This window comes from Andrena cerasifolii, chromosome 3 (assembly GCF_050908995.1).
Source record: "Andrena cerasifolii isolate SP2316 chromosome 3, iyAndCera1_principal, whole genome shotgun sequence".
Classification (NCBI taxonomy): Eukaryota; Metazoa; Arthropoda; class Insecta; order Hymenoptera; family Andrenidae; genus Andrena; species Andrena cerasifolii.
Window position 1 is genome coordinate 11423242 of NC_135120.1, and position 23750 is coordinate 11446991.

A 23750-nucleotide genomic window follows, 5' to 3' on the forward strand; every position below is an offset into this window, starting at 1 on the left:
ATAATAAGAAAACACAAAATATTAATAGCAATATCATTTATTTATGCACTAATTATGCTAAATTCAAGCAATGCTATAATGAATGTTATGTATAAACGTATTTCTTTATGTAGTATTTACAAAATATACATAAATTATATTATACAATATTTACATAAAATATAAAACTTAATAGGGACTTGGTTATTTAGTTAGGTGAGATGTCTGCACCGATTCCTGATGCGTGATGCACAAATTGTCAGTGGAGCGGCAAAAATATATCGATGCCGATATTGAGATTTTAATATCGAACTATCAATATATCGGATTGAAAAATATCGATACTGCGCGAAGATAATATCGAATATTCGATACATCGATACTTTATCACATCCCTACCGTCTATATATGCCTATGTCCGTGGCGCGGACCACAGCGCCACTGGTCCCCACGCGGCCGTGGCCGTTCTGTCAGTACTCGACTTCTTTGAAATACAACCTAGCAATTTAAAGGAAGCGTGTTATACGTAATTGTACATTTAAAAGAATTCTTGCCACGTGCTGATGGCGGTTAAAAAAGTGCAACGATGCACGCGTGCATCGCTGCAGAAGCCTGCGCTACAAATGTTGAAAAACAAAGAGCGACAAAAGCAGGCAACTGCTGTTAATGAAACAGACAGGAAGGCGGTAATTATTGCTCAAGAAATTAAATTTGCTCGCTTATTGTCAAGCAACGATAAAAAAGTCAGAGATAAAGTGCTGAAGAATTTGAGGAAATGGTTGACGGTCCGGTCAAAAAGTTCCTTTGGTAAGGCCACTAATGGAATTTTCTTAATTAAAATCAAAGTACTGGAATCGAATGGATCGTAAATAGAGTTTAATGGGTTACAAAGTGTTGAATTAAAACATTTTACGATAGAAGGCTTTCGATTATAAGCAACAGAATGATTGATGAATAAAATGAGTTTTGTTATTAGCATTTACAGAGCAAGATTTCATGCGGTTATGGAAAGGATTATTTTACTGTATGTGGATGTCCGATAAACCATTAATTCAGGAAGAGTTGGCAGAATCTCTTAGTAAAATTGTACATTGTTTTAACATTAAAGACGTAGTATTATTGTACACTGCATGCGTTCTGAAAACTCTAGGTACCGAATGGTTTGGTATAGATCAATACAGATTAGACAAGTTTTCTATGGTAGGTTTTAGAAAAGATTTTCTACCCTCGGCTTGTATATTATTGTACATCAAAGTATCCTATTTCAGTGTATTTGTTTATAGTTAGTTAGAAGAATAATTCGTCAGACTTTCGAAAAATGTAAAGAAAGATCTTGGGATCCTGAATGGATAAAAGGTATTTCTGAAATACTCGAGAAGCTTTTAATAGACCCAAAAATATGTCTCGGTTTTAACATGCATCTGACGCAACTGTTTTGGGAAGAGCTCTCCAAGGTATATCAATCTCGATTATAATATTTGCCATAGAAGTTGAACGATATATACTAATGCTTGGATTTTGCAGATTAGTGCTGGAGAGATATCAGAAGATGTGGTCACTGAATTGGTCAAGCCATTTATTTCACATTTCTTAATCATGGACGACGAAAGACAAATTAGGCATGTTATGAGGCACATTTTTAGATATTTAATTTTCCAGTCAGACATTGGAATGAATTACATGGAGAAATTTGAAGCCTGGAAAGCTGTGAGTCGTAAAAATTGAATTCTTTTTAAGGACGAATAAACTATGTTAGCGATGGTTGCTGAATAGCTCTAGCGTATAGCAATGTTCATTTAAATATAGGCTGGATTCCCTGCTGGTACTATCGATGCCATGGAAAGGATTGAAGTGTCCGACGAGGAAATAGACGACAATGATGTTGTAGAGGAAGAAGAGTGTCCTCAGGAGCAAGTGAAACATAATATAGAAAAACCATTGGATCCAAGAGCTGGAAGGGTAAATGTAGAATTACCACAAATACCTTTCAATGCTAAAAAGATTGCTGTATTGTTAGCTCAATATAAATTTCATCCTTCATCCACGACAAAGTCACGTAGACAATTACGTCGCCTAATTAATGAGTAAGTATTCTTTCATTAAAGATTCATTTATGTTATGAAGTTTTAAATATTTCTTAATTAATCACATTTACAGGTTCACTGAGTTATCGCAGGGTAAGATGCCACTCGGAGTTAAAGAAATAAGACTTCCAAAAACGCAGAAGAAAGATACAGACTCGAAAAGAGCTGTTGTGCGTCTTTTTGAGTTTGAAAAGCAATTGTATTCCGACAATGCGCAAAAGAAACGTAAGAGAAAAAAGAACGGACTATTGACGCAGGATGAAAATGGTAAGCTTAGTGAAGAAGAGAATTCAGACGTCGACGATCAAGATTGCGTGGCAGAGGTAGACGAAATTGAAAGCACAAGGGAGAAGAAGAAAGTACAACATAAAGTGAATATTAACAACAACGTGACTCTAGAGAATTCGCAAGCGTCGGATGCAGATATTCCTCGTTCGAAGAAAAGGAAATACGAGATGAAGGAGAAAAATCAGAATAGTAAAACTGAAGTAAAGAATAGTAATTGTAAATCAAAGAAGGATTCATCGCTTCCAATTAAGAGCAGTAGTAACTGCAAGAAGATGAAAGTAAAGAAGAATAAAGCTATCCCTGAAATTGCATTAAGTGTCACACCGGGTAAGAGGAAAAAGACAACCACGATTAAACTCTCTGACAAATGGGATATTTCTGATAACGTAGTCCCATCTATGCCTGCGCTACTAAATGCTAATAGCACAGAGTCGCGTACAGATACTGCTGAAACGGATGACAGTACCAAAAAAAGTAACTCGTTTAATAAAGGGCCTGCGTGGTTGGTACCTGCATTGAAAAAGTTGCAGAATGAAAAACTGCAGAGGACACCGGTTAGTATTAAACAACAACCGAAAGTAAATAACGATTCGAATTCGAAGAAGCGAGTGAAAATAGCTCTTCAACGAAATACTGCTCAACGCTCATCTGAATATATTCTACAAGTTCGCAAAAGTCCATCTATTCCTTTCGATGCGAACAGGAAACCATTGGCGGGCGTACTGAAAGCAAGCCCTATACCGAGTCCAATTAATCCATTTTATAAAAAAAATCCCAAATGCCCAATGAATTAATAACGAGGATATGTAATTGTCTGTTAATAAAACAAATGAAGATATATAGATTTTTTCAAATAAACGCTATATAGTTTACTTGATGCCTGTTTAATTAACATAGTGATATTCGTTAATAGTATTTTTTTACATACACGCATATCAACTAATGCTATTCACATACAGTGTTCACAATCTTGCGCAGTTAGAGATTCTTCTGTAAATAGTTTATGTATGACGTTTACAGTTATCTAAGTCAATGAATATTCTATGAAATGGCACGATATATTTTTTTTATAAAGTTTTTCTTATCGATGATGTAGGAGTAGTAAATATTACGCGTTAAATATATAGTATTTGGAAAGATACACAATCGATTACAATTTGTTAGTAATTCAGGAGGGTACATGAATTCCATTAACAAAATTGTTACAATTAGAGTTATATATACGTTTAATCGTTGATTTATAAACTGGAAGAAACTTTTTGTACATGATATAGTCACCTTCGAATACACTTATTCGTTACATTTATATCCTAACAGCTCAGATAACACCACACTAACTTTGTATAACATTTATACAACGTCGAAACTACGGTAGTCACAGCATGAAGTACATCAAGATAGTCACTTTGATTCTTTTCTAAGTTTTCGTTCATTCTTAAAAACACTATGTATACACTTCAATAAGTAATCGTAATATTTGCTATATATGCAATAGTGAATGTATTTGAATTAAAAATAATCTGAGACAGATCGAAAGTGTAAGTATATCGTATTAGGATGAACAAAAATTACTCGATACATTTTACAAACATAAGTTAATAAAAAAAATTCCTTACAGGCGAAGTTCAATATAATATTTATAAATAATGAACACTTATATCGATTTTTGCTAGATTACTATAAATTACTAAAATTAACTTAAATGAAGTTATACGCGATGTTTATATAACAACATTTCTTAAAAAGATAACTTTGGAAGAAAGCATTATATTAAATATAATATTTCTCTGATGTAGTAACAATTTAATATCTGTATTTATCTCTGTTAATTTGGAAACTGATGCGAACGAAACCTTCTCATTAATTCGTAATCGAGGACTAGGAATACTTTAAATAGACAAATCCTTAATACTATATCCATCTGGATAAAGTTCATTAAGGTACACTAATTACACGTATTTCTTTGGCACATGAATTCACTTTTGTTTACGTTTATAATTTGTATCCCTACATCTATAGAAAAATAGAACTTGAGCTAGTGTCGCAAAACCAAATATCTAAAAGTTTATATATCTTATACTACACATCTCATTTTCAACTTTGATCTCAATGCATTATTACATAGTAACATTGAAATGTGAATAATAATATTCCGTCACATGGGAAGCACTGTAAAGTTGTTCTACGAATGTTGAATCATTTAACGAGTAAAATAAAACTGTGTTGCTCAAATAATTTCAGTTGATTAACAATCCTCTAAGAAATTTTAAGTGCATAACTATCTCATACCTTAATGCGTCTGAATTTTATAATCTTTTTTACAGCACGTATGTACATTTGTACTTCAGAATATGAGATAATGAGGCACTGTCTCCATTGCAGCTAATTGCAAGTTGATTTCATTTGAAAAGAAAATTAGAATAACTTAACACCTTCGAAATATAATCTTTCATTTTTACAAATTAGAATATAGATGACTGTTATATTGTTTAAATATAACAACGTTGATTGTATCATTGCCTGTTTACCAACAGTTCGTCAATTTAAACACTTTTGTAAAATTATAAAATTTTAATAATTACAATTTCATTTAAATTTCATCTACGAAACTATACACATGTACAAGTTTAAAAAGGATATCCCTTTGCAATTGGAATATTCCTATTCGGAGATTCTTTTGGCTTCTAGCCAGACTTTCTCTAGTTAAAACACAAAAAATTGTTTCTTTTAAAATCATTACAGTCTACGTTACATTTAATAAATGTATTATTATAGTTTCAAGAGTAAAATCTCTGAGAAATTTGTACAACACGATTTTACTAGTATAAAGGTCACTATATTGAAATATATTTCATTTAGAAATATCTATCCTTAGTGTTGAATCAATTCTGTTAAATCAAATATTATATTTATGCCTTTAGTCTTAGTAGTAATGTTTAAACGTTTATAAATGAATTAATTTTACAACATAATTCCATGCATGAGCTTCACATACAAGTTTCCAAAATATACGGAGACTTTTAAAAATTCTAGCTACTTAGTAAAATAATCAAGTCCGTATATACAATGACACATTATTTTCCAGTCGCATACAATTCCTAAATTGAACAACACACTTGTTATGTATTTCAATTTTAAACATCGTTTAGCGCGAGGTAAACTGCTTTTTACCACTATGACGTATGAAATGGATTTTCAACTAACGTTTCAGGAATTTGGAAACAAACTGTACGCGTATTAATACTAAGTGTCTACTCAGAAGACACCACCACAGAATACTTGAGTTAGCAAAATATTGTTCTTAAAAAAATTTGTCGTTTTGATTTTAATCCTCCATAGTTCACCATGTATCAAAATATAGACAAAGTTACGTAATGTAATAAATTTATATTGTCAAAAAATATCACACAGCAGCGAACTGTAGACAGTAATTTACTAAAATTATTGTAATAGTGTATATATCATTACTTTTATCGTAACTAGAATCTTGAACTGTAAAATTTAGATTTCACTACGACGTTAAAAGAAGGTAATCCATAGAGAGTTAATTCCTGTTACAATGTTAAAATAAATTCATTGCAACTTTTGTAGTCTCGTCATCCGTTTTCCTTTCGTGTACTATAGTAATACATTTGCTTATAATTTTACACTAGTGTCGTTATTATGTTATAGGATACATCAGTCAATATTAAAGAGTAATTTTCCTTTTCTATCAACTCATTTAAATAGTTCTGTGTGATATTTGTATATTTCTTGTTTTATAAAATAACTGTTCCCACGTGTTGCTATGTTCTGATTCAAATTCTTTGTACACCACTAACAATTTCTAACGCAAAATTAAGTTCTTCTCTATAACATGCTGTGTCGTTGAAAATAAAAGGCTCTACTTATTCTTAAACTTGTAATACATTTGAAATTCATAAATATTCTATGAATTCCAAGTACACTTATAACGACATAGAAGAAACAACCAAGTATTCACTGTAATTTCGTGGTAGAATCTACTCACATCGAAGAATACAATTTGAAATTTTAGTAGCTACGCTTCTCTCGTACAAAGTGAGCTTTCCAACGCCAGTACCATCCCATTTCAAATTGGCTGAAACCAGTACTAAAAAGTGATAGTGCGATGAAAAGGGTTGCGTGAGCCAATGCCCATAATTGGAATAGCGGCGAGATAATAAGTAAAAGTACTGCGGCACCTGAAGTAAATTAATTACTCATTTAAAATACAAGTATCGCCAAGGATTAGCAAAGCAGATGCTAACTTATAATCGATTCTCACCTGTTAGAATGCTCCAAAAGCCTAGAGCGACTTGTAAAGGGAATAATCTCGTCAGCGGCCAGATTTCAGCAGGGAAAGCCTTTTTCTGGTAAAATTGTTTCAGAAATTCCTCTTTATTACACCACCTCTCTTCTAACCATCGTCTCAATGTCGCATCATGCATTGGCATATCCGCTGACGGTATCCGTTTAATATGAAAATGTACCTCGCTTGGTAATTTACCTTTGATTAAGTCTAGTTCGGATTGCGGGATATAGTCAGGATATGCGATCGTTAAATCATACACGGCGTCGAGGTAGCTCGCTTGCTGAAGGTGTCCAACTAAGTAGCTAAATCCTGTTGTCTTTGGATGAAGGACAAATGAATATTGCGGCAGCATATGCTGCGAGGCGTATCTGTCCGATTTCTCTTTGCTACTCTTTGTTAGATCCGTACCCTCGGGGAATATCAGCAATTGGCAGCGTCTATCCAACGCCACTAAATAATCAAGGGTACGCGATAGTCGACTTTTGTCTTCTTCCCAGCGACGAGTTATATAAAGGAAGCCATTCATTTGCATTATCCACCCTGTTATACAATAGTTCTTTAAAATCATAGATACTATGTTACGAGGTTGATGATTTTCATCGAAAAGAAAAGGGCCATAAAGATTGGTAGCGTGAGAAACTTACTACAAAGTAAATTATGTTTAATATTTGAAGGAAGCACTGCTTGGTGTTACGCGTGATATAGAATTCAGATACGTTAGGTCTAGGGGTGGTATTCACAAACGTGTCTTAAGCTTAAGATGCCGCCTAGATTCATAAGCGTGACTTAAGATAATCTTAAGGTCGTGCTTAAGCATTTGCTTGAGGAAGATCTTGTTCAAATAAGTAAATGCTTGTATAACTTCACATGTTCTCAAGACCATCTCGATCATTTGCTCAAGATGCCGCCTAGATTACAATTGCTTATTCTAAGTACATGCTTAAGATCATCTTAAGCAACGTCTATGAATTCCTGATGTCTTAAGGGGGTCTTCTAGTGTAACGAAGCATTTTCTTTGCGTTTTTTCGGAATTTTTTATGAGGAGCTTGTAAAAGTTATTGCTACCCGGTTTATTTCCACATACTTATCTATATTTCGATTATATTTTCAATTTTTCTTAGCATGAAAAGATTAAATTAACTGTGGGCCACTTTGCAGTTGCTTTTGAAAAAAAGCGGTGCCCATACGGTGTCCACTATTGGACGGTTTCTGATCATCTGAAACAAAAAATTCAAAAGGATTCCATATTTGTATGTCCTTGGCTATAGCCGGTACCAGAATGAAAGATATTGAAAATTTAGAAAATAACGGCACTTTGAAGATTGAATTTCGATTTTCATACATTTTTTCGACTTTTTGGGGCTGTCAGAATGAAAAAAATTAAATAATTTTCAATATCTTTCTTTCATTCTGGTACTGTCTATAGCCAAGGACATACAAATAAGGAATCCTTTTGAATTTTTTGTTTCAGATGATCAGAAACCATCCAATAATGGACACCGCTTTTTTTCAAAAGCAACTACAAAGTGATCCGCTTGAGTTAATTTTAATCTTTTCGTGCTAAAAATATGTAGAAATAAACCAGGTAGCAATAACTTTTACAAGCTCCTCATAAAAAATTCCGAAAAAAAGGCAAAGAAAATGCTACGTTACACTAGAAAACCCCCTTAAGTGAAATAGGATCGTCTTCCAGAAGATGATCTTAAGCATTTGCTTAAGAATCGTTTATGAATACCGCCCTAAGTTTGGTAATATACACTGTTTCTCGTTAATTTTATTCCATTACCTGGGCCTGGAATGTGTCGTATGGGATCCTTTAAAATGAATTTCAATCTATGAGTTGCTACGCTGGGTAAGCATGCCTGGTACATCGCAGCCCACAAAAAGTTCCAATCCACACGCGTTCTGTGGTTCATCACAAGTATAGCGGATTCATATGGAGAGATATGATCACCCGATACAAGAATTTTTACACCGAACACTTTTAAAAGAGCCTGAAACATTTAAACAGCTGTTGGTTTGCTTATGCAATGATTATGGAATTAACGATGGAAAGATATTTGGTTTTTAACAGAAGAGAAAGAAGCGAAAGGAGAATGAAATTTCTTGTACTTACCGTGGAATATAATTCCCAACAAGAGAATAAAAGGTCTCCGCATTTTCGAAATTTTGGAGGGCTAAAGAATAACAGTGGTAACATAGGACAAGCGATAAATAAAAATCCAGCCACTACACTGCCGTACCACAGTGCGCAATATAAAGTGCCACGTAAAACTCCACGCATCGCAAATTCTGTCTGAGGTATCTAAAGAAAAATGTATTACAATGCTTGTTACAGGCGTGTAAAAATTAGGAGCTGCTTTCATCGAACAGTTTTAACTGAAGATACACGTATTCTTAACAATTTGTTCACTACTAATGAAGAATGATCCTGCGATGACATAAAAGATTAAAAATTTTCTTATCGAGGGTCAGAATATTTTTGCTCAAACTTCAATCTTTATGAAAGCAAAACTTTTCATTGTGCTTGCAAATAATTTCTGTAATAATTTCTATCTAAGAGAAGAGAGAAACAAAAGACCTTTGGCTGCTCTTAATACGAATGTCAGTTAATGTCAGCAAAAATCTACAGATTCAACTATGCTTTCAGTGCAGCTCACCTTATCATGTGTATGTTCTGATAGAACCAGTTTTCACAGACATTCAATGTCAACTACCGCTTTCTGAATTGTTTTCTCTGGCTTCCCTTCTATCTTACTAGAGGGGCTTCTCTGTGCTTCACCCCTTTCACCCTGTTCTCCACCCAGTGTCTATTGAGTTCTGGGATGCTGTGTTTGGACCATTATTGATCTGCCAAAACAGGGGAAAACTTCACAATTATCTACAAAATATCAACCTCTCCTTACAAGTTTTTCTTTTAAGCACCACACCGTGAAGCTTAAAATGCTTGTTGAGAGAAAAAAATAAATTGTACAAAACAAATTCACATTGTTATTCGTTTATATTAATTAAACGAATTTCATTTCACCATTACGATATATAGTGTGATGTTATAAAACTTCGAACAATCGTAAATACTTGTGATCATACTTTTATATTTGAAGTTCCTTCTTAATACAGAATTAAACTGTAATAATACAAAAGTTGTAAAACGTTTAAAAAAATATATATATATAAATGAATGAAAGAATTGCTTAACTAAGAAATTATTTCGCTAACGGCAATTTCGCGAACGCTAGTTTCTCTTATTTTTATGCTCCGAGCAATTATTGAGATAATAAAGTAACTATTTATTATCAAAACCGATACGTAGTATACAGACTATACAACTGACAACAAAACAGAATTTCATTTCAACTACAATCCCAGCAGATACATTAAGTAGAGGACATGTTCGTTGATAAATATTTGGGAATTACGCTAATTATACATTTTATAAAAGTCATTGGAATGTAATTATACAAAAAAAAGTATTATTCTTCATAGCATTACTTGGAAAATGTGTACAATCAATATTAACAATAATAAATTCTGTAAATCCTTTTGCGAAAATCATTAAACTCGACAGCCTCGATTAATAAATGCACATTTCTATATAAAATATTCACTAAATTTGTAGAAACATAATATATATTCCTAATCGTTTACAAAACTTCGTCGTATCGCTGACGTACACGTTATTACGTAGATCTTTACAAATTGCATTGCTTTATAAAATTTTAATAAAGGTAAAAAGTTCACAATAGCTGCTATAGTAGATAGAATGTGTCTTTAGTACCTGTGTTCCATATTATATAATTATTTTTTTATAAGCTAGTACTGTTACTGTTTACATTGCTCTATAACATAAGTATTTTTATTTATATGTGTGGGAATAGGATATCTAGTAAATATGGATCGGATGTACAAATACATTATTTCATGCTATGAACGATATTCTGAATATTTGTTCAGAAGTTTACTCGCATCTTCGTGCACTTTTTTGTCCTCAGTCGTTAATACAGGTTGCTCCAAAATTTTGTCTAAAGAAACGACAGCACGCGAGTATTGATGTAAAGCAACATAACATTTGCTAATGTATAATTGAGTTTGTAGGGTGTTATTTCCAAGCCTCGATGCTGCTTCGAAACAAGTAAGGGCCTCTTCATGCGAGATATTTGGAACTTCGCCAAATAACGTCCCCGCTATCTATAGTTAGTAAAACAAAATATCGTTTCAACATTAAAAAATATTTGCTACCCGTGTTAAAATTACTTGGTGCTTTAAATCAGAAGTTAGACCTTTCTTTCGATCCAAGTTATATTGGCCATTTCATAATTGAATCTTCCAAGGAGATAATGCAATTCGGAATCGTTCGGCTCCATCTCTAAGGCCAGCTCTACGTAATTCTTAAAACGGAGACCGTTCTTTAATTTCTCAGGTATTGACAAGTAATCTCCATTTATCCCAATGAGTATAGCATACCATTTATATAATTTGGGATCCTGGACTTGCAGAATTTTCTCGCAATGTTCAATTCCTATAATACAGAAGCATCGTCAGTGTTTCTCAATCAATATAATAAATACAGGTAATAATGAGTTGATATTTCATATCCACCTTCAAGAATTATCATCCTTTTGTTATTTTTGTCAGTTATGGTTTCTGCGTACTCATAACAATCTCTTGCAAACCTCCACACTACTTCTACATTATTTTGATGAGTTTTCACCAAATTCTGCAGTTTATAGTAACTCTCAATATCAAACTCTTCATTTCTACCCTCGTCAATCTCCTTAAGCATTAAATCCAACTGGCTCAGTTCCAATCTGTTCCTTCTACATTTTTAAAATAACTTTACTTGCCGAAATGATCAAACCCTAATTTTCCAAGTTAGTACAAGTAATCGCGCCTAAATCATGAATTAAACAGTACGACTGCAATATTCTTAAGATGTTTCTTCGGCGAGCGGTTTCACATTTTTACTAGAATAAATTATAAATTCTTGTACGCGTTATGCATACAAACTTTACCATAATTACATTACACGTATTTTACATTAGCAAACCAACCTTGTATCATTCTCACTAATAACACTCTCGCTATCCGAACAGTCGTAGAATTCGTCGTCCCCGATGTCTGTATCCGCCGTTGAGAAAGCTTCGATGTCGGTGTCATTATCCGTTGCGGTGTATGTACTATCGTTGGACGCTAATTTCCGTGAAAACTTCCGCTTCCTTTTCTGACTTTGTTGCACCCTTAGGAAAATGAATGAGATACTTGCAAAGCTAATAATTCATTTAAATAATAATAGTAAATGATTTGTACGAAGGTGTACCGTTACCTCAATGCATCTAATTCGGCCTGCAATTCTGCGATCTTTTTATTAGCGGCGTCTAAGTTACCAGCTCTCGAGGTATGCTGCTGCTGATTCTCCAAAATTTTATGATAAATGAAAATCCCAGCTGCGCTGATTACACCGACGGTCACACCGATGGCAGCGGCGATTAAATTACTGTTCTGTAAATGGTTCATTATGCTGGAAACACAATCTGTATCAGGAAATAACGTTTGAACGTGGATACGATCCAGTTACATAAGCAAAGTACATGCCGAGTCATACAGAAAGTTTCTAAACCTAACATAAATGTGCGGGCAGGGTAAAGGACCAAATTACTGTTATTCAATAGTTTTCACATTTATTGGCCAAAAGTATAAGCTTCTCTATTTATTTATTTATTATTATTTAATATGTTTAGTTTAAGCAAAAAATGCCTGCGACTGTCAAAACCTCTATTTTTATTTGTAAATTCATTGATCTAAGAAAATTATGTCGGGAGCTATTATTGTCACCCTTAAAGCGAGGTTGATCGAATTACTGACACCCCGATTACTGCCATCCAACCGAATGCTGTTTATCCCATTTTAAGGTTATGCCGCACACGCACTGCAGACGGTATGGATGATAGTAATTGATAGTAATAGCGTAGGTATAGTTTCCAAGGGTTTCGTGTATGAATTTGAGAAATTACCTACTGCCATGACAGTAATTCCAAAATGCTTAAAACGCTTGTATGTACATACCAATCACTGTCACCCGGATATTAAGTAAAAAGACTTTAATCAATCGTTGAATTCCGAACGTTATTATTTTCCATGATGTATTGTGTAAAAAAAATCTATTTTGTTATGTTAATAGCTTGAATATCACAATTACAGCCTTTTCTTTAATGTCTTGTTTCCTCATCCGCTAGTCAGTCATCGTTTTCACTCTCCGAATACTTATCCGCTTAAAATTCGTGATTAAGGAAGTTAAGGATGAAAAACTTAAGCGCTGTTTATTGTATCGTATAAATAACAGTTTCAATTGAATGCTAAATTTTTTTTATGTTGAACTTCGCAAGGTTTATTCGTTATTTTCAGTAAAACAGCTCAGGGTGGCATTAATTGGGACCTTTACCCCACCTTACCCTATATATGCACCGTTATTTTCCGTATTCTCTTCGTAAATTGTATCCGAGACTGCACAAATTTCCACGCCTATCATTCCACAGGCTATAAACATTTTATCATTTTGATAAAGTAACGAACGTTATTTTCTCTGAATTCGTAAATACATATAAAGTTAGGTTTTCTTTCTCTTTGTAAAAAAAAAAGACCGCTAACCACACATCGCGCACCGGCACGGCGGCACCGGCAATTGGAATGAATTGGAGGAATGACGACGAGCGGCGGACAATACAGTTTATACATATTAAGTACATAGCACAATCAAATTTCATTATTTAAATGTAAATTCCTGTAATAAAACTCTCGTTTTATACGTCCGAAGAATAAAATTATTTAAGATCTTAATAAGAAATTGCAAAGAAACCTTAACATGACGCATGTACTTGTGTACATACATACTTAACTATTTTGTCGCGTGTGCGATAATAAATTGACTAATTTGGTTCACGGAAATCCACTAGTGGTAGTATATTCTATATTTGCAGCCGCGCAGCCAAAAAATTTGGATTTCATTTACACTTAACCAAACTTTTCAAAGCTATATAATTCAATCCACCCGTTCGTCTCATTCACTCCCTCCTTCCGTTTGTTTCCGTTTTATTCCCCTAAATTACTTCTTCTATTATTGCCCTATTTATCAGTTCTTTACTACCTATTTCTTAGAACCCTATTGGCCTTACCTCCTTTCTCTCCTTCCTTTTCCTTTCCAGTTTTCTAAGCCATTCTTCTGCACACTACATCTTCGAACGTAACTCCTCCTTCTATTTCCCTACAATCTCTTGCTAACCGTTCCAAATTTGTCTCCGCATAGATCGCATGTTCTTTCCCACCTTTGTATTTCCACACTTCGCCTGTGCCATCTGTTGACTCTCGCCTCTTACTCTTTCGCTCAGATATCCTGGCAATCTTACTGTTCCAATGAATTGCATCTTTTTATATTGTACCTCCATGTCTCTTTTCCCCAGTTTCTCTATTCCTTCCCTTAATCGATCCACCCCTGCATAAAAATCCACTATTATTAAGTAATGTAATTCTGGGAGCGGGATATATGAGAAATAAATATAAATTGAATACTTATATTGAATTCATTGGGTAAGAGAAAACTGCCCTTATACCTCTACCTGAAATGAACAACAATTTCTGCGTTTAATAGCAATGTCCCTTTATTACATATACTTGGCTGTTCGTATCTTTCAGTCCTATTTCAGATAAAGCCTATTGTTTCTTGTATTATACGTAAAAGAGAATGTTACTCCTCAGTTATTAACATTATGGGCTAATTGTGTAGTAATTGTTGTAAAAATGGAATAACTCTTTCGCCGTAATGATATGGGTTGTATTACAATGTGCAACCAGAATCTTTTTAACAATTTAGTTTCGAAGTTATAATTGTTACATTGCCTAATCGACGAGGCAAGTGGACTTAAATTGCAGTATGTGTATTTATTCAAACAGTTGCTTAAAATACATAAAGTTACATAAAAAAAAATGTGTACCTAGAATTATGCTTATAAAATACGTAGATTTCTTTAAAAAATGGCACCAAAAATCCGTTATAGTATGCTCGCTACTATTCTCGTAATTCTTTAGTACGAAATTAATATAGATATACCCTACATTCAGAATAATACAGTTTCAATTGCAATTTGCAATAAGGTAGTTGTAATAAGTGAAGTAATCACATGCAATTCTGTAACTTCTATGGAACTTCCAGATCTCCTCGTAGTTCTTAACATTATTTAAAATCAGTAATGTAAGCAGTACTAGAAATCACGTTGAAGTGATTAAAATAAATTTCAGTTACAGAGACATTGCATGTGAAATCTAAATAGTAAAAGTTCTGTTACATAACTTATATGAATATGCGTGTAGTTTTTAAATTCATTCGATATACTGTTCCAAAATACCGGCGCGTGTATAATAATTATTAAAATTTAGGCATGTAGGAATATATAGGCTGTCCTATCAATTCAAAAGAAATGCTTGTTTACGAATACGAACATATTGCATATGATTCTAAATTTTGGTTTCGATTGAAATGAAATTCTAATGCACAAGTTTCTGAAATTCGTCATATCTTAGTTAAGTATTTCGATAAGTTTGACTTTGGGTATTCAATATTATCTAATCTAATTTAAAACTTCTTTAATATTAGAGCATACGTTGTTGATTACTAAACAGTAAATTCAATCCATATGCGCGATGTAATAAGACTTTGAATATTGATAATTTGGTAGGAGTAATTAATATAATTCCTACAAGCCTATTATGCACTCTATCTTTTAAAATTTGATATGGTATTAACCTTGGAGGTTCTTTAATATTATTGTCATTCTACCAAATTGTGTTTATGGACGAAGCTCCTTAAAAGTTTATCACTATATAACAATTGTTAAGAAGTGCACCGTTATTAAACTTTCCAGTAACTGAATAGTCAATATTTTTAATACGTTACAATGTGAACACATTTTCACACACAATATTCCTCTAAAACGTCATTTAATTGCTTCGCCTTAATTGTAGTATTAACAAATTTGAAATCAGCAAGATTCAAATGTATGAAAAAGTGGATGGGACTTGTGTAGCACCCAATGGCACAATACATGCAGTAATATGTTTTTTTTATGTTTGTTTAAATCTAAATAGGCGATATTATGCGCATAATCGAAAAGTAAAAAAAAAAAAGAAAACTAAGTCAGGGAACAAACGAAACGTACGTTTGACCAGGGCTAGAAAACTTATAATATCGAATTTGGTTCTCCAAACGGTTATGAAGAACCTTTATTTTGAATAACTGTTATGAAGAACCGAAATTTCCAACTATTATCTGTTTCAGTTAAGAAAATAAATTTTACTAATAAACTGTGCTTAATATTAAATTTGGAGTAACAATAATTTTTACATGCAACGAAATTAAAGTTATAAATGTATACTTACGATAACATTGAATTATACTATAATGAGCATTAACGAAGTACAACAAAATAATAATATAATATATAAATAAACTGTTCTGTAATCGTAACAGAAAATTTTACGTAACTTCACAGATGTTAGAACACAACTGTGAAGAATTATCTTCTCCTTATTAGAAGCAATCGAAATGCAACCACCTATACATACAAGAAACGTTGATATCATTTTGTTAGTTTTGCGCAACGACGGTTGGTCAATTTAGTTAAACAAGTTTCCCTTTATCTTATCTTAAGTAAACTTTCAGTATATAGGACGAGTTTCACTTCCTATACTAAAGCAAAACATCATTACATCAAAGAAAAAAGGTATTTAATAAGTACAGTATCCCGATTCGCTTCAAATACATTAAGGCGCTAGAATAGAACTCTGTTAAATACATTTTACTTATGTGAAATCTGTACAAAATGAATTTATTAAGTTTCACGTATAACAGTGAAATGTATACGTACATAAGGACGTGCGTACAACAAACGGTACTCCATTGCAATGAAATATCGACGCATCTTACGCGAACAAAAAGAAAAACCGTTTAAATTTGTATCATTAACTATAAAGTGACGTAAAAAGGTTTTACAACATAGAATGACCGTTTCAAATCGCTAATTCGAGCATAATATTGGTAATATGTTTTAGCATTTCTTAAGCACGATATTAATATATTATATTGTTAAAGCTATTCGTTGCAAGTGGAAAGCCAGTATTACTTTTATATGTCAATGTATAACGAGGATAACAAATAACAATTTCTCAGTAATATAAAATGTCTAATACAAAACGGTTCTCACGTTACATTATGCGATAGCTATATTAATTATTTAGTGAGGCAATTATGTAAACATCCTATATAAACTATATTTATCATGTTCAACGTAACTTATAAAATTCATGTTTTCAACCATAGGGAATTTGCTATTAAGTAAAACTGTGAAATTACCGATGTAATTAATGATTAAGTAATTACTTTGATGTAGTAGATGTAAACAAAGTATGTATCTCCTAAAATATATACATATGTTTATTTATATATATATATATATATATAATTTATATATATATATATATATAATTTATATATATGTATATATAAACATATGTACGTTTTCTTTCATCGTGAAACTCGACCATATGAGTCTTAAAAATATGCGGGCGATATAAAATGATTAATTTACATAGTATCTATAACATTATTGTATCGATTTTTCATTATCACAGATTGTTTTGGTGGTAGGCCTACTTTTAATATTAGATTTTGAAGGCCTATAATGGACTAGCAAATTTTAATAGCATCTAGTTGAAATTCGTACTAAATGTACAAACCAACATCATGCTTCTAGTGTCGGGAACAGCCTTGTTAGCACAAAATAGGCTACATCGTAATTACTCCAATACGTTGTATGCGCTGCCACCGTGTACAGATAATTTCTTCCCAAAGTGGCTCGAAGTACATAATCTAGCCGCTGTGTTAATTCTAATAAGCAAAAAGGTGTGTTATTAGATTGTTCGTTACAGAGATGTTAGTATCTGACAAATTTAGTATAATATCTATGTTCGTATTCATACCTTGGCCTGGTTGAAGTGGCGTAGAAGCATCTTCCTTGGCGTTCCAACCGGCCCGCACTAAACCCCAAAGGCTCCAACCTTTATCCGTTGCACGTGCAGACAGATCTGGGCTATCGTCCCTTTCATCGTTCTCTGTTTTCGCAACATGGTTTAGAAATATTTACATAAGGTTTATAAAGAGCTATTGTTTTGGAGGTAACCGAACAATATTAAGGGGGGATCCTACCCTGAAACCACTAACAAAAGGCAGATTTGGGGATTTGTTTATTCGTATAAATAAAAATATAAAGCTTGGACTTTTTATATAGTTTTAAAGCAATCTTTATTTTGCTAGAATTTTTTTTATGAAAAATTGTACAAAATGGCGGCGAACCAAACGACTTCCCGGAGCACTGCAAAAAAACTGGCCCACACTCACGGGAATGACTGGAGCATCTGAGATGGAAATACAAAAGAGATATATAAACAGGAATATATTATCTTTGACCTAGCGAAGGATTTTCGCGAAATTCGAATTATTTTGGAAATTATAGCAGTTTGAAGAATTGACTTTATTTTTTTAGATAAAAATTTGCACTGAAATGCTTGCAAAAAATCGAATAATTGAAATATTCAAAAAATCCTACGCTAGGTCATAGATAATATATTCCTGTTTATATATATTTTTTTTGTATTTCCTTCTTAGATGATCCAGTCATTCCCGGGAGTGTGAGCCAGTTTTTTTGCAGTGCTCTAGGAAGCCTGGGAAAATTTTGTTCACCGGCATTTTGTACAATTTTTTATAAAAAAAAAGTTTTGTAGCAAAATAAAGATTGCTTTAAAACTATACAAACAATCCAAGCCCTATATTTTTATTTATGCGAACAAAAAATCCCTAACTTGGTCTTTTGTTAGTGGCTTCAGGGTGGGGTCCCCACTTAACATACCTGTAGGCGGAAATGCTTGGTCAACGGTGCTCATTGATGGTGGTGTTGGTTCCATCGCCTGTTGACCATCGACTCCACCGTACGGTGGAATGAGGACTGGTTCTATTTTACTATATCCCCTTTCTAGTAGCGGTTCCATTCTATAAGCTACAGGATCCGACCAGTGAAATATGTTGTAAAATCTTTTGCATAATCCTTGAGGCATCACGTCTGTTCTATTGGATGGAGAACGTGTACGTAATGCAAGAAATACAGATAACGGGGAACCCAAACAAAATAAATTCTCAATCTGCAATAATGAAAGTATTTCGTCTAAAGTTTCTTTGTCGCTGCAACACAATCAACCCATTACATAAATCGGTATCGCAAACTTTTCACGCGCAGAGCTTATCAGAGTAAACGGAACAGTGTTAGTAAACATAAGCACGAAAACCAAGCGTTTTCCAGTGATAGCTTATTTCTGTTACGTCCTTATCTAGTAGTCTATTGGTATTTGCCTGTATCAGTTAATCTTATCTCTTACACTTATGTGAACTGAAAATGAGGGACACTTTTCTGTTTGTTCCGGTGAGTATTAAGCGTGTGCAAAGTTTGTACCATGATCTTGTGGACATATTCCGGTACATACTCCGCTTGTAACATATAAATACTTTGTACTACATCATGAAAAAAGCGTACAGTAAGCAATAATACTTACTTCGAATTGCAATCGTTGTAATAAAACTTCTTGCGTTTCTGGGGATGGAGGTCTCGTGTCGGGGCCCATCCAACCCGTGACAATGTCATAGACAATCACACATCCCAACGAATGTGCCAAGATTGAAACTTTTCCTTTCCAGCCAGGATGCCGACTAGCAAACATAAAGTATAGTCTGTTTAATTCCTTTTGTAAACCAGCCCTCACTTCTCCGCCGTAGAGAGGACTCGTGTAGTAGAGGATATCCATCGCTGATGTATTTAGCAAGTGTCGTATACTTATTACACTGTAAGGTGTAATAGCTTCTACTATATCTAAGAAGAAAGAGAACGAAGATGTGAATATTATACTAAAGTTTAATTCTGGATACTAGAATAAGGCGGCTTCTTACCTCCGTCAAGTTTTAATGACGAGCGCCACTCGACAGGGAAAAATTCTACTCTGTAATTAGAATTGGGAAAGTACTTTTGTTTCAACCAGTCTACGCAGTCTCTAAACCTGTTCAAATATTAAATAGGATTCGTTAACTTCATGAAGTAGTTATAATAATTGTAGAGTAAACTATTTACGTACGATGTTGTATTCCGTATAATCTTCCCTGTATCCCTTTTCTGGCCAATTCCGTGAACTACGAACACTATGTGATCAATGTCATGAGGCTTGTCATCTATCGTTGCAGTAATTTTATAGCCCCTTCTCAGCTGATAGCCGGTAGCTGTAATACGCGGTACAAATAATTGAACATACTTTTTGCTGGAAAATGAAAAGGATACTATTCCGAAAGGGGCCGGTGGCCGATCGAGATGAGGTTTCGGGGGAGGGGTGGGGAAGGGGTGTGGACCCTAAATCTAAAATTGTAGCTTCGGGTATTTATTGATTCCCGAAATATTAATAAAAAATTATTATTCATTTTTTTCGGAATTTTTTTTTGCACGTTGGTGCAGGTCCTTTACCCAGGAGCTCTCCCGTCCCCCATTTTTTATTTTTGAAATTTTGTAATCACAGTCTCATTTTTAGCATCGCCGAACTCACATCGGTTCGCTACCCTGCTTTACGCGCCCGCGAGCGGGCGCGTCCCCCCTCTCCTGTGCTAATCTAGCCCCAACCAATACTAATACCCGGGACAATTTGGAAAGTGGAATGCGTTGTGTCGGTATAAGTCAACAGAAATATTGTTAAGAGGAGGGACCGTGGTAAAGTGATTAAAGACAACCGGTAAGGTGTACCCTTTTATGCACAATTACCCCATGCATTAATTGCCGAAGCTAAAATTTTATATTTAGGGTCTTTCCACACCCCTTGTAATACCCACCAAGTTTCATCTCGATCGGCCACCGTTCCCTTTCGGAAGTACAGCCAAAGTAAAGTTAGGAATACTTACTTTTCGCGAAACCCAGCTTCGATGTAACACTACGCATTAGTTTACTATGTCTATATTCGCTATACAATACCACGTCGTTTATATTATGCCAATCGACGTGGAATTCGGGAAAATGCTCTGTATGTAATACTGAAATAGAAAAGTTTCCATCATAATTATATCACGTTAGGTTGAACAGTAATGTGCAAAATTGAAAAGAAATTCATACTTTTATAGGAGTGGGAAGGTGTATTGCATGCTGAAGTAGTTTGACTCGGAGATTGTTTTTGAAAAAGATTGAGATGAACGTCTTCTAATACTTTAGACTGTTCTGTTTCTAAAGGTATCCAAGTACCGTCATAATACCAAGTGCCTCTCATAATTTCCCATTCTTCACCTTTAGATAAGATTGAAATTAATTATTTTTCTATCACGCAAAATAATACTCGAGAAGAAAAATTTGTAAAGATTACTTTTACATATTTATGCTTTCAATATATGAAACATGTAACGAAGACTGATAATATTAAGGGGAAAGAATATGTATATATTAATATTAGCTTATATGGAATTGGCTACAATAAACTCAAGGACAAAACAATCTTTACAGTAGAGATAATGCTATGCAAGGGAGGAAGTGAAATTACTACTTAAATCAAGAAATTTTAATAAACCACATGGAATTTAAAGTTTCTTTTTACTACGCAAACAAGAAGTTATATAAAATAATCTACTGAAATATAGAATTTCATTAATACGCATCTTCCATTTAGTCTTTTCAGTAGGATTCTCACGTTTAAATTTTTGCATTAGATTTTAAAAACCAAAATAAAGATCTTTAAATTAAACAGAATATGTACCTGGACAATATATAGAAACGCATTTCATTTTATCGATTTCTACGTCATACATTCCTCCTTTAACTACAATTTTTTCGGTTGGAGGCAAATTACTGGTTGTAGCATTCTTACTAAGCAAATCTTGATAATTTCGCCAAGCGTTTTCGATTTTCAAACTATCGTATCCACAGAATTCTACCCATCTCTTGTCTATACCATCTCTATAAAACCAGCGTATTTGTTCTGGTGTCAACGGCTCTGCGTATGTTAGTTCGCTCATTACATTTTCCGTTATCTCCTCCAAATTTGATTCTGCTGTAACTTCTACAATCCCTTTAAACATTAAGAAGTAGAATTAATGTTAAAATATAAAACTACAGCCAGAGAAATTGTGCGGCGAAAGAAATGAATATCAAAATTTTATAAATAAAAGTACCACACGAGGCAAATTTTTATTAATATTATCACGTTATAATTCTATGAGATTTAGGACCACAACAAAGGATTTCGAATCTTAAATAATTTAACTCGTACAGCTACCTCAAATGAATAGTTAAATTATAGAAATTAATAATAACAATATTAAATGAATGATTGCAAATAAAATAGTATAGAAATATATGCTCCTTTTCAAATAATATCTGTGGAATTTATGGATCACTTAAAAGCTGATTAAAGCTAATTCATTTCCTGTTCATACATTTATCCAAGAATTTTATTTGCAGTAACTTCGCGCAATTCCCACACTATTAACCGCATTTCGCGTATCGACTGGACGCATACACGCCGTGCGAGCATTTTCGACATACGGTCTGCTCCGTATTGGCGGAGATTGGTTTGAACAAATGACTACTCGAATGAATTCACCATGTAAATGAACTTAGTGGCAGTAAAAATATTGTTAAAGGACGTTTGTAATTTCACCTTCGCAATGATGATATTCGAGGGGTGTACCGCTGAAGGGATCAACTTCGGTCCTACTGTCAGACATCCTGTCAACCAAGTAATTACCGCTGAATGGCTTTCAGGTTGTGTGATTACAAAAAATACCACGATATTACGTGGGTAACGTAATTGACGTTTGGTAGCGCTCGCGCGCACGATATAATACGTCTTCCCTCTGAATTAATCATGCACACTATCGAGCACTTGTCATTGATGGGAACACGTAATTACAACATAGCGCCCATCTGTCACTACCGAATATCACGAATTCGTTGCTTGACGAACGAGAATTCGTGCAACGTTGCGCATTAGCTCTGACGCGGTACACTACACAGAACTGCACACACGCGGAGCAACGTCGGGGCCCGAATGACGAATTGACAATCGTTCTCTACAGCGGTGAACGTTATCTAAAAGCTGCCGTATAACTATTCCTTCCTTCAACAATATACAAACCATTCACCCCGCGCGCTATCTTTATCTTATATAATTTTGTCCCCGTTGCCCCGTAATTCTTTTTCTATCCTCCCTTCTGTGCTGAACGGTAAACAGCTGATGCACAAACGCAATGCGTAAAACCGTATACGATATGTACAATTTACGTGGTTTTTATATTACTGTATGTACACACGCTCGTACGCGTGTGTACGTGTGCGCGCATTTATCGAGAGATGATCGCACACATTGTTGCACCGTTTGATGCATATGAATCACGTCGGAATCATTTGCGCGAGGTGGTAGCGCGAAATAATTAGGAATAATAAATGACTAATTTATTCTGCTTGATAATAATGTATGTTTTACACTTTTTACAGATTCAAACGATAGTATTTTATTTGTAATTAGCCTGGTACTTAAAGTTTGAAACGGTATTTCAAATTATAGAGATTAATTTGTGTATAATTCAGAAAACGATTTATTGGTAATGTAATTCGATTAGTTCCTTTATATTTACGAATGATGCCTGACATAATTTTATATATGTACCGTTTGTAAACATTAAGTTAAGGATTAAAAGTATTTTGAATAAATCTCGTAATATTTTAACCTGCTCAATTAGATGGAATAAATGCAGACGATTTTAAGAATTTGCGTTTCTTACGAATGTATTTCATTCGCCTGTTTTGTGTGTCAAACGGATAACGAATGTCAAGGTGAAGATTCCTATTTGCGGAGCCTGAATATTCATTGTATTCACTACATTGATGTACAGTGACGATCACTAGAAGGGGAATAGAGATGTAAATTAATTCTCTTGTAATGAAATGTAGAATTTTAAGAAGAATGTATATTTC

The 23750-nt window shown here is 33.9% G+C and overlaps 4 protein-coding genes across 13 annotated transcripts; 1 reads left to right on the plus strand and 3 right to left on the minus strand.

The window, feature by feature from the left end:
• Positions 1–434: 434 nt before the first annotated feature.
• Nnp-1 (Ribosomal RNA processing protein 1 homolog Nnp-1) lies at positions 435–3223 on the plus strand. The gene is made up of 6 exons (XM_076809203.1): positions 435–786; positions 956–1179; positions 1263–1433; positions 1504–1686; positions 1786–2063; positions 2137–3223. The coding sequence occupies exons 1-6, from the start codon at positions 543–545 to the stop codon at positions 3143–3145; spliced, it is 2109 nt and encodes a 702-aa protein (XP_076665318.1). The 5' UTR covers positions 435–542; the 3' UTR covers positions 3146–3223.
• Positions 3224–3559: 336 nt separating this feature from the next.
• Positions 3560–9623, minus strand: LOC143367418 (lysocardiolipin acyltransferase 1). The gene is made up of 5 exons (XM_076809214.1): positions 9324–9623; positions 8780–8968; positions 8450–8657; positions 6637–7203; positions 3560–6553 (listed from the first exon to the last, which is right to left on the minus strand). The coding sequence occupies exons 2-5, from the start codon at positions 8945–8947 to the stop codon at positions 6384–6386; spliced, it is 1113 nt and encodes a 370-aa protein (XP_076665329.1). The 5' UTR covers positions 8948–8968; positions 9324–9623; the 3' UTR covers positions 3560–6383.
• A 115-nt stretch (positions 9624–9738) lies between these two features.
• On the minus strand, positions 9739–13704 carry LOC143367416 (regulator of microtubule dynamics protein 1). Of its 7 annotated transcripts, none has more exons than XM_076809208.1 (6): positions 13126–13704; positions 11987–12194; positions 11715–11900; positions 11263–11477; positions 10944–11182; positions 9739–10851 (listed from the first exon to the last, which is right to left on the minus strand). In XM_076809208.1, the coding sequence occupies exons 1-6, from the start codon at positions 13205–13207 to the stop codon at positions 10588–10590; spliced, it is 1194 nt and encodes a 397-aa protein (XP_076665323.1). In that variant the 5' UTR covers positions 13208–13704; the 3' UTR covers positions 9739–10587. The 7 variants fall into 7 exon arrangements, with proteins under 7 accessions (XP_076665323.1, XP_076665322.1, XP_076665326.1 ...); XM_076809207.1 differs by having other exon boundaries at positions 11263–11480; positions 13126–13698; XM_076809211.1 differs by having other exon boundaries at positions 11263–11480; positions 11987–12181; positions 13126–13692.
• On the minus strand, positions 12032–23087 carry LOC143367415 (phospholipase DDHD1). Of its 4 annotated transcripts, XR_013085033.1 has the most exons (11): positions 22435–23087; positions 21532–21843; positions 20901–21068; positions 20693–20821; positions 19885–20026; positions 19703–19809; positions 19312–19625; positions 18615–18903; positions 17689–17820; positions 13833–14273; positions 12032–12162 (listed from the first exon to the last, which is right to left on the minus strand). XR_013085033.1 is itself a non-coding variant. In XM_076809204.1 (10 exons), exons 1-10 carry the CDS (start codon positions 22499–22501, stop codon positions 17451–17453), a joined length of 1806 nt encoding a protein of 601 aa, XP_076665319.1. In that variant the 5' UTR covers positions 22502–23071; the 3' UTR covers positions 14576–17450. The 4 variants fall into 4 exon arrangements, 3 of the variants coding, with proteins under 3 accessions (XP_076665319.1, XP_076665321.1, XP_076665320.1); XM_076809204.1 differs by lacking the exons at positions 12032–12162; positions 13833–14273 and adding an exon at positions 14576–17596 and having other exon boundaries at positions 22435–23071; XM_076809206.1 differs by lacking the exons at positions 12032–12162; positions 13833–14273; positions 22435–23087 and adding exons at positions 14576–17596; positions 22211–22341.
• Between the last annotated feature and the right edge of the window lie 663 nt (positions 23088–23750).